This window comes from Sarcophilus harrisii, chromosome 2 (assembly GCF_902635505.1).
Source record: "Sarcophilus harrisii chromosome 2, mSarHar1.11, whole genome shotgun sequence".
Classification (NCBI taxonomy): Eukaryota; Metazoa; Chordata; class Mammalia; order Dasyuromorphia; family Dasyuridae; genus Sarcophilus; species Sarcophilus harrisii.
In genome coordinates, this window is record NC_045427.1 from 37,125,734 (window position 1) to 37,136,863 (window position 11,130).

Genomic DNA, 11,130 nt, shown 5'->3' on the forward strand with positions numbered 1-11,130 from the left:
GCACGCTCTGTTTCTTTGCCAGTACCACAAAGTCATTGACAGAACACACGGCGACCGCATTTTGTCACTTTTAAATCTGCTGTCTCTTTTTGTTTGTTTGTTTCTCTTTCCTAAACAATTCTGCACTTGGGAAAGTTAACGGAGACGAGGTCTGGGGACCACAGGCTCCGGAGACTCGAGATGCTCTGCAGACCGATTGCTTTGGCCTTGACGAATCGATGGATTCGGTTAGATTGCTCCCGCCTGACCCGTCACTGCCGCCGGGCTGGGACGAGAAGCGGGAGTTTTGACGGGCGGGAGGCTCGGCTCCTGTCCCGTCCGCCGTCGGGCTCGCTGGGTCGGAGAAGGCCGCCATGTCCGAGGCCTACTTCCCGGTGGAGTCGGGGGCTCTGGGGCCCGAGGAGAACTTCCTCTCTCTAGACGACATCCTGATGTCGCACGAGAAGTTGCCGGCCCGAACCGAGACGGTCCTGCCCCGCCTGGGAGCCTTCTTTTCGGAGCGCAGCGGCGGCGGCGGAGAAAGCGACCACGGCATCCCTGAGGTAACGCCCCCGACCCGGGTCCTGCAAAGACTACAACTCCCAGCAGGTCGGAAGGCGCCGCGGAGGGGGCAGCTTCCGGGCTTTATGCTGCGTGGAATGCTGGGAATTGTAGTCAGCGGAGGAGGGGCGTGCGAGAGGGAGCATCGCGCGTCCTCGGTGGGGGGAGCGCGCGACTTTTGTTGCTCATGCGTACAATCGCCTCCCATCCCCTTGTTTCCTGACCCTCCGATTCCGGGGGCTCCCGGCTCCAGCTGGGCCTCTGCGACCCCCGTGGCCCCAGTCTTTCTGGGCAAAGATACAGGAGTGACTTGCCCCTTTTTTGGTGCTGATTTGACAGATGAGGAAACTGAGGCAGGCGGAGTCCGGGGACTTTCCGTGCGCGGGCACCCTGTCTCCGAACGTGACGTGTGTGAGCGAGGGTGACCCCGTTGTGTATTTTGGGGTCCCCGTCCTTCTCTAGCAAAGTCTGGGGTTTGAATCCACATCTCAGTTCTCTTGTCTGTCAGGGTGCGTTTTCTTGGCCTCCCTGGCTGCATGATCGTTGGTATTTTTTCCATCCACCTGGCCACCACAATCTGTTCCGCCCTTCCCCAGTGATAGGAAAACCTACTTTTTCCTTGACTATTAAAAAGCGTGCTCCTATAAACCCATATTTAGATTTATTCTAAACATAATTTAGAATTCTAAATTATATTTTATTCTAAATATATATTTAGAAAAAATATGTATTCTAGAATAGCATTAGAAGAGAATAGATATTCTCTCCTGTTTCCCTCTGTCTTGGACTACCCCAGAGCGCGTATGCCTGGGAGCACTGTCACCCCTGAGGATGCTTCGGTGTGGCCTCCTTCACAGGGCACAGTCCTGCCCCGTCTGCGGCAGTTCCTTCTCCATCTTCAGCCAGGTGTGGTCCGGCTTCTTCTCCCCAGCGGGCAGGAGCTCTGCTTGGGTTGCCTTGGAAAGCAGGATTTGGGCCCTGGAGAGAGTCTCCCACTGGAAGGAAGCCCCACTAGTGAGCGTCAGACTGAGGGTCCCATCCCTCCTCCCCGCTGATAATTGTGCAGCCTGAAGGAAGGCAGTGAACCTCAGTTTGTAATGGGAGGAAGCCGAATTGGACCAGCTGTGAGCACTCAGCCAACTCTGTGTTACTGGCTAGGCGAAGGAGGCCCTTCCCAGCCCCGGGCTCTGCCAACCACTGGCTATATTTCCGCTCATTGCTCCTCTCTGTGCCTCAGTGCTCCTGCAGAACTTGTATTCTAACGGGAGGGACAATGTGCAAAAAGCCATCCTTGTAAGATGTCAACAGTGGGAGTGGAGGCCCAAGCAAGAAAAGCAAAGTGGATGCGTGATGTCTGTTATCCAGACTATGCTCTTCAGTGAGATGAATATTCCAGGGAATGGGTTATCAGTACATGTACCTTAGCCAGATACAGGAGTCTTCAGTGACAGTTTCATTTTAGTAAAGCTCAGAAGTATACTAAGTAGACTTTTGAGACTCTCTCCAGATGAACTAGATAAATCAGTGAGAAGGAAGAAGAAAATTGGATTGTGTTTGGGAAATTTTTCAGTGCTTTTAATAATCCCAAATTTATCTCTGAAACCCAAACCCATCTTTTAATGCTTTCGATGGTGTAGGGCTGTATCTCAGAGGAATGGAGATTGTGGTTCACCACGAGGCCAAGCAGAGCTGTGTGGTGGCTGTGGGTAGATTGAGGCATCATTTTTTAAAGAAGAATAAAGAACATCAAAGAGATATATACCAGAGGAGGACATGGGCTAATTATAGCAATCAAAATTAACAATGTCCATCTGTTGATTGACAAATACACCTCCTAGCCCTGGAGACATGAACACAGAAAGATACAATCTGCTTTTTTAAAGGGCTTATATCCCATTAGGGGAATATAAGCAAGTACCAACAGAATAATGCAAAATATAAAGTAGATAGAAGATGGATAATATTGGAAGGCCCAGGCAGTCGTGGAGATCCAAGCTGGCTGTGGGAGTCGTCTACATAGAGATGAAAACCATGAGATTACTATGGGAAAGAATGTAACAAGGGAAAAGAATGGGGCCCAAGACAGAACTGTAGATACACTCACTGTAAGGGGATACACAAGCAAAGGAGACAGAAGAGGCAGATGCCTAGCTGGGAGGAGGACTGAAAGAAAGCCACATCACATAGAAGATCAAGTGGTCACCTGGGTCAGATCAGGCCAACAGAGCAAGGAGAACTGGGAAGAAATCATTGGGAACTTGGGAAAGCCCATTGTGAGTTGAGTAATGAGTTGTAAATGGATGAGTGAATGAAAGCTGAAGGAGTAAAGGTATCTTTTTTTTCTTTCTTTTTTTTTTTTTTTTGTTTGAGAAATGGAGGTGAGATATAGAATCATGATAGCAAAGACTGTGTTTTAGTTTTTTATTTTTAAAAAAAGATTTGGATACATTTGGAGGCAGTAGGGAAGGACCCCAGCATCTACGGAGAGACTGAAGATTTCAAGAGGGGAGATAACTGAGGGAGCAGCTCCTGGAGAAGATGGAAGGGGATGTGGTCAAAAACGCATGTAAGATCACAAAAGATCTTAAGCCTCCTAGATGTGAATTGACCCTGATCTCATTTGAGGAAACCTGAAAGGAAGACCCCCTCTCCAGTGTTTTGGATAGAAGGAATCCTTATGGTTGATTTGTGAAAAACTGTGAACAAAGCTTGGCTGTCATTGTGTATTGCTGAAGGACATGTCTGTGAATTCAAATATCCTTTAAAGTTTAAGTACTAGCTGATATATAGTGTGCATTAATATAGTTATTTAATATAATATGAATAAATAAATTTAGTGTAAGAAATAAATACAAGCCAACTCTCTTTTGTAAATTTTTTTTTTGAGTGGGAAATTGTACAATCAAACGGATGGAAGAAAACTACCAATACATGGAACTTGTTGTCAGCTTTAGGAATAAATGGCAGACAGGACATAAATAGCATATCTGGTTTTTAACATTTACACTGTTTATTAAACACAAATAGAAAGATCTATAAGAACATTTCTATGAGCTCCAAAGATGGACTTATTTTGTAGATTTGATTTATGCTGAAACTTTCCTTTATCTTCAAGTTTTGTTTTTTGCCTTTTTTGATTTGTTCATCAATTTTCTTTCTCCACTTTGTTAACTACATTATTAAAGACCCCACAGTCCACTTTTCAGAAAATGACTGCAGAATTCTCAGCTGTTGACAATCATTCAATGATAAATCACCTCAACTGATGGTTTGTTTCTCTTTCATGTTGTGTACTTTTGGCATTTGATTTGTCTGTTTCCAAATCTTTGCCTTTGTTTTCTTATCTAGGGCTCAAAATTGGAAATCCCTCTGTGGCTGGCAAAAGGACTTTATGACAACAAAAGACGGATCCTTTCTGTGGAGCTCCCCAAGATCTATAAAGAGGGCTGGAGGACGGTGTTCAGTGCTGACGCCAATGTGGTTGATCTCCATAAAATGGGCCCCCATTACTATGCCTTTGGCTCTCAGCTCCTGCATTTTGACAGTCCAGAAAACACAGATGTGTCTCAGACTCTTTTACAGGCAAGTAACTGAGATGAAATCTTAAAGATTGGGCTTCTGTGGGGCCTTTGCTTCACAGGTATGAGAAAGATGCAAGAATAGTCAGGAAGCAACTTAGCATCTTTATACTAAAAATGGTGAAGTTCCAAATTAGTCTGTCCATTCTGGCTCTTCCAAAAAATCTAACTTCATGGCTGCTGTAGTATTTGCTTACCAAGAGCTGGCAGGGAAAGCAGGAACCCCCAGCAAGCCCCAGAACAGGGAAAGTTGGCAGCAGGTCACAGATGCTTGTGTTAGGCCAAGCCCAGCAATAGAAACGTGGCCTGTCCAAGGCCCTCGTTGGAAGGTATATGCTTCCTGTTTCCTTCTCCTTGCTGTACTGGGCAAACCAACATTCCCAGAGTCTCACCTTGTAGGAAAGTATGATGTTTTGATGATTTTGAATAATTGTTTTTAGTCCTTCATCAGTCATTTAACAAACCAACCTTTCTACTTGCTTCTTGCAACTGAAGCAACCCAAAGCTTTTATTCCCTCTTCTGACTTGGGATGAGCATTTGATCAGGCACACATTTGTTTCTGAGGACGGTGTTGACATCATCAGACAGACCGATGGATAAACAAGATGTTTTGTTTGACAAGATGTTACCACATATAAATCGATGACGCTATTTTTATTGCTAATAGTAAATAAAAATGACATTGTTAGATATTAATTCAGAAAACAGTGCATTGAAATTGGAATGAAAATAATATAGCAGTGGGGAAAATTTAAGCTTATGAAATTGCTTAGAAATCAAGAAAATTCTGGTTTCTAGGTCTTTAAGAATAGGCTTCTTAATTTGATTTTTGTCCCAGTGAGTTTTTTCTCTTCATTGATTTTTTAAGTTTCTTTAGCTAAACTCTGATAGCCACCTGTCAGCAGGGATATATGTCCATTACATAGGAGAAGAAAAAGAAACTCAGGGTTTTTATTTCTTTTTGAAAGTCCCCATCTATAAAGTCAGGGAATTGGACTGGGTGATAGTAAATCAATCACTTAACAAACATTTATTAGGAGGCTACTAGGAGCCAGATATTAGGGACACAAAGACAGAAACAAACCACCCCTGCTCTGTAGATGCTTCCCCTTTACCTTGAGAGACAGTGAGCACTTATGTAAGCTAATGCAGCTGGGGTGCTATGGAGGAAGCCCCTGCAGAGTTGGAATCTGCCTCAGTCATCTGGAGACGCCCGTGGGCCCCTCACTAAGTCTTAACCCTCAGCTTCCTTCTCTGCAAAACAGTGATGGTAAGAGTGGCTGCCCCATGGGGTTGCTCTGTGGATCAAATGAGATCAAATATCAGGTACTTTGTGCACTTTAAAATACTCTCAACACCAGTTATTGTTATTAACAGAATAAATCCAGGTGGTTTAGAGAGGACCACCTGGCAGTATGGGGGTGGGGGGTGGGGAGGGAGGTCAGAAATGACTTTGTAATACTTGAGTTGAGTCTTGAAGAAGAAAAGGCTGCAGTGAGGAGGAAATGCATTCTGGACTGGGGGAGTGGCCAGCGCAAGGCATGGAGATAGGGGTGGGTATAGGGGAGAGATGGAGGGGGATATAGAGACAGAGAGAGAAAGAGGGAGGAAGGGAGACAGAGAGAGAGGGAGAGACAGACAGGGGAAAGAGAGAGTGAGTGTATGTGTGCGCGCGCGCGCAGTAGAGAAGACCTGAGCTGAACCTGAGCTGGAAAGGGGAGGCAGGGAAGGTAGGTTGGGAGCAAGCTGTTAAGAGAAGCAAAAGAGTTTTCCTCTTAACTCTTGAGGTAATAGGAAGCCAGGGAAGTTTTTTGAGTATAAAGAACCATGTGGGACAAATCTGCATTTAAGGACCACTGACCACTTTGACAACTTTTCAAAGAGATGTTGTCTATAAATTTCAGGGGATTCAAGAAGGGATTTTAGGGTGTTACTTAACTTGATTAGGAGAAGAAAAATGACATCTTTATTTTCACTAACCTCTAACATTTCTTTCAGTTATTTGGAAATGAAACAATGTGTTGGATTTGTGAATAGTAACAGATATAAACATGCCAATATTTTGCAACTAATTATAGGAAGCAAGGGAGTACAGTGTGATCAGAGCACTGGGCTGGGTTCAGATTCCAGACACTTACCAGCTGTGTAATAGTTAACTAATTATTATTATTATTAACAAATAGTTAAATATTATTAACTAATTATTATTATTATTAACTAATAGTTGTTTTTCTTAGTTTCCTCAACAGTAAAATGGGGATAAACAATAGCACTCACATCATAAGTTTGTTATGGGAATTGAACGAAATACTTTTTGAACAGTACGTAGCATGGGACCTGGCACACAGTGGGTACTATGTCCATGCTACCAAGAATTACTAATTGGATATGTGAAGTGAGACAGAGGGAAGAGTCTAGGATAATGCTGAAATTGTAAACCTGGAAGACCAAAAAGCTGGGACAGAAATCAGGAAGTCCAGAAGCTAAGGAGGCTTAGAAGGAAGAGAGAGCGAGCTCTGGTTGTGTTGAGTCTGAGATGTCTGTGGATCATTGCATGGTGACATACCAATAGGCAGTTGATGGGGGAGGGAGGGATAAGAGACTGGGGCCGGATGTGTAGACCTGAAAGTCACCCAAGTAGAGATGGTAGCCATGTCCTTGGAGGCTGAGGACAGAGACAGAGAAGATAGGAAGCCCCAGGCCTGGGATTACATCCCACTGAGGGAGCTAGCAAAGCCGACTGAGAAGGGGGAGCCACATAGGGAGGAGGAGACCCAGGAAGAGAGGGTGTATCTGGGAGGAGTGAGGGTCAGCAGGGCCACATGCTATAGAGAGACCCAGAGAGAAGGAGACTGGGAAAGGAGCATCAGTTTAAACAACCTAAGAGAGAGCAGCTCCAGTTAAGAGTCAGGAGCCATCTTCAAAAGCTTCCTTCTGACTCAGTGGTTTCCCCAACAAGGCAGCAGCAAAGGCTGAATCCAGAGTTTAAGTCTTACTCTCAATCACAAAAATAAATTCCTCAACTAATTAAATCTCATACATTTTTAGTTGAAAATTTTCTGTTGGTGCCTCTTGGTCATCAGCTCAGAAATCTCTATGAAAGTAGATCTGAGATTGGGGTCATGTTCAGTTTTTTCCCTTTTATTTGGGTGGTTTAACATTCAGGGGGAAAATGGAAATGGCTCTTTTCACAATCTAGCTCAGCGATGACCGTGATTGTCTTCTCCCTTAGACATTTATCGGACGTTTTCGCCGCATCATGGACTCCTCTCAGAATGCCTACAACGAAGACACTTCCAGCTTGGTAGCCCGGCTGGATGAGCTGGAGCGGGGCTTGTTTCAGACAGGCCAGAAAGGGTTGAATGACTTTCAGTGCTGGGAGAAGGGTCAGGCTTCTCAGATCACAGCTTCCAGCCTGGTTCAGAATTACAAGAAGAGAAAATTCAACGACTTGGAAAGCTGAAAGCACAAAGGACACCGTGGCTATGGGGGACACTTAGATAATACTAAAGATGATTCCAGTGAGACTAACTGACCATTTACAGAGAAAAGTTTTTCCTCCATTTTATCAATTGTGTTTTGAAATGCAATTCTGGACGGGGATTATTCTGTTGGGGAAGGATGGGTTTTGAAAGAAGATGGCCCTTAGCCAGGCAGTCCGTCCACAGGGTGGAAATTATCTCTTGGCTGTTTTGCAGCCCAGACTTAGTTGTTCCAGGAGTTTACAGTAGCTTTCATGGGTGTCTGCACAAAAAGCCTTCCAAGTAAGACTCTCTACTATCCCAAATTGCTGCTTACCTTAGAATTCTAAGCACTTGGGCCTAAGGCCTTGGAACACTTTCAAGACTCCATATCTAGGAACTGCTGAGTGAGCATAGGAATGCATCGTACCCATATTCAAAAAATCTCACCACTGTTGCCTGAAGGTAATTTTCTTCTACTCCTTATTTTATTTAAAAAAAAAAAAAAGCCAATACCACAAACATGCAAGATCTCTTATTGCTTGATTATAATTTCTGTGAACATTCATTCTGAAAAGAGTAAGGGGAGAAACAGAGAAATGAGGTTTCCTTTTTCCAAATAATATTATTTTGAATGCTATAAGGAGGGATTTTTCAAACTTGAATTCAGCTAAATGTAGGCCTCCTTAAGGGGAGGTGTCCAGATCATCTTCTTTGTAATCCTCCTTAGAGCATCCTCCTATTTATTCCATTCTCTTTGTAGAAAGATGTCACAGATTCCTTTGAAATTGGCAAAATAGTTGTTAAAGGGCGTTTACAGTCTTTATCACATCTGTGAATCAAGACATGTAAACTGGAACAAAGTCTTGCTGAAGAAGCTTAACACAACAAATATTAAAGTGAGGAGTGTATTTTTCTTCCTTCTCACCCTCCCCCCCCCCCAATAAGCAGCTCTCCATGATTGCCTGTCACCCCAGATCATTTACTAGAAAACAGTCTGTTATCAGCATAGAGAAAAACTCCCCCTAAAGAGACTGTCAGAAACACCCCCCATATCTCCACACACACTAGAGTGGTACTAGCACTAGCTTTGTCTTTATTACCTAGATGAGGAATGATCTCAGGCTTTTCCAATTTGAAAAGAAAATTTGACCATCCAGATTTTGAAATTCTGTGCTAAGTTGCATTGTCAGAATCAAGTATGTGGAAATGCCTTTGTCTTTTAGAGCCAAGTTGATCTTTTTATCAGTTTGATTTTAGGGCTGAGTTACATTGCCCCCATTCTTCTCAATTAGTCCTGAAGACTGTTTCCTAGCCACAGGGCTATTATGTGTATTCAAGCTAAGAGGATCATGAGAGGATTTGGTCTTTTACTCTGTTGGACAATAACCCCAGTCCAGGCCCCTTTTCTGCATCTGCTTTTTGGTCTCCTGGTACTCAGATGTGGGCAGAACACAGAATTGTTTGTTATAATGAGAAAGGAACTCTGCTGATGGGGCTGAAGTTGGATGTTGTTGCCTTGAAAGCTAGGATGGGAGTTTCCATAGCATACCATCCCCAGAGCAAGCAATCCTCACAACCACTTGGTATTCAGCATTAATTTCTGCATTGCTACAATTTTTTTCACTCTTCAGTTTTGTTTTGTTTTTTTAATTGTATGAGGGTCTTATCCCTGGAAAGGGTATCTAAGAGACAAATTTTCCTTTTTTTTTTTTTTTTTTTTTTGCTGAGGCATTTGGGGTTAAGTGACTTGCCCAGGGTCACACAGCTAGGAAGTATTATATGTCTGAGATCAGATTTAAACTCGGGTCCTCCTGACTTCAAGGCTGGTGCTCTATCTAGCTGTACCGTCTGGCTGCCCTGAGACAAATTTTCAAAAGGAGTCATTCAGTTGACTTAAATTCCAAATTGCTACTGAAATGAAGAAGGGAAACTGAATGTTATTTTTAAGTTAAATACTGTGGTCACAGGAACTTAAACATAACTACTCCATAAAATCTGTGCGTGCAGGTCAGCATGCCCTGTCAGACCGTGGCACCCAGTTGGAGTGGGAGCCTGGGGGTGAGATTGTAGTGACAGTGTACAGTGAGATATTATCAATGGGTGAGATCGCACAGGAGAACATTGGTTTCTTCACTGTCTCTATGGTAAATTGGTACCTTCTGCCTATTGAAATCTAATAGACTTTGTAAACAAACTAATTTATGGAGGTAAATATGTACCTGAAGGTTTTCTAGTTTACCAGAAGGAGAAATGATGGAATTAGAGTGGGAATTGGGGTTTCTGTGATGCCATTAACTTGAGAGTTCCCTCTTTGCCCACCATTCAGTGTGACCCTCTAAAAAGATAGTTCTCGGCTGGACTCTTTGAGATGATTGGCTCGTCTAGCCCTGGGACCAAACATGGATCCATTGGGCCCAGTATCTCCATTTAATAAACTATTGAATTGATCTCTAAAAATAAAATAAAAAGACAGTTCTCCCAAAAGTTAGCTACAGGGTGACCATTCAACAGGCTGGATAACTTGGGCTCCTCTCAATACATCATGAGGGTACCATTAATCCCCCTGCTCCGGCTGCAAGATCAGCTCATCTGCTTTTCCTGTCAGGTGGGTGGATGTTGGGAAATTACTCAGTGCCTGGCACATGGTCAGCATTTTATCAGTTTTGGTTCCCTCCCTGCCTCATGATTCCTTGGTGATTGGATGTTATACTTGCTTACAGCCTTTCCATCACCTTCTGGTTGATGCTCATCTTTCTGTCTGCAGCCAGTCGTGAACATTTGTTGGCCATGATGACATTAACTATAACAACAACAATAACAAAAAAAAAACCCTGAAATTTTCTGATTTGGGGAATCACAATTATATTTCTGGAAATGGAATATTTTGACCTAAAATTTGAGGTCAGTGCAGTCACCACACAGAACATCATCATGATGGTTTAGTCTACAATAATCATTTGACTAATAGAGTTAAGCTCAGACCTTCCACATGGATTATAGTTCAATTTAAAGCAATCGATGAAATGATTAAGGTTGTAAACTAAGGGCTTCAAAAAATGGGCTATTTGTTGTTAGCTCCTGCTTTTTCTTCCTCATTAACACAAACAGCTTCTCTGTAGGGAATTAAAAAGGTGGAATATGCTGGTGAGAAAGTCAATAGAACTTTAGTCACCCTAAGGTATTGGTAGTGAATGATTAATCAAAGTGAGACACCTGTTCTTTTCTCCAATCTTATTTAAATCTTTTTGTTGGTTTTTCCACTGTTTTGCTTTTCTGCTCAGTAACTGTGGGAGGCTCCATATATTTAAAAAAAAATTCCACCAACAGTCTGTAAACAAAGCCAAAAAGAGTCTTCCTTTTATAAAATACATATGTTTCTGTTTGCAATTTCTCCTTAGTTTCTGTGTGTTATCCTGTTGCCTCAGTCTGTCCTCTGGGAAGAACACCTACGAGCAAAGTTATGGCTTTGGTACAATCTGGAAGGCAGGGGTATCTTTTCCTTTTCAGCCATTCTGAGATCAGCCCTAATGCAGGGAAAATAAATTTA

At 43.1% G+C, this 11,130-nt stretch overlaps 1 protein-coding gene across 1 annotated transcript; it reads left to right on the forward strand.

The window, feature by feature from the left end:
* The first annotated feature begins 264 nt into the window (after positions 1–264).
* GINS3 (GINS complex subunit 3) lies at positions 265–8,096 on the forward strand. The gene is made up of 3 exons (XM_031949941.1): positions 265–542; positions 3,889–4,122; positions 7,352–8,096. Exons 1-3 carry the CDS (start codon positions 354–356, stop codon positions 7,580–7,582), a joined length of 654 nt encoding a protein of 217 aa, XP_031805801.1. The 5' UTR covers positions 265–353; the 3' UTR covers positions 7,583–8,096.
* The last annotated feature ends 3,034 nt before the right edge of the window (positions 8,097–11,130 follow it).

Excerpts from the sequence above, each read along its gene's own strand:
- GINS3 (XM_031949941.1), top strand. The coding sequence starts at position 354 with ATGTCCGAGGCCTACTTCCCGGTGGAGTCGGGGGCTCTGGGGCCCGAG. Across the intron at positions 543-3,888 it reads GCGACCACGGCATCCCTGAG|GGCTCAAAATTGGAAATCCC; the intron begins GTAACGCCCCCG and ends TTTCTTATCTAG. Across the intron at positions 4,123-7,351 it reads TGTCTCAGACTCTTTTACAG|ACATTTATCGGACGTTTTCG; the intron begins GCAAGTAACTGA and ends CTTCTCCCTTAG.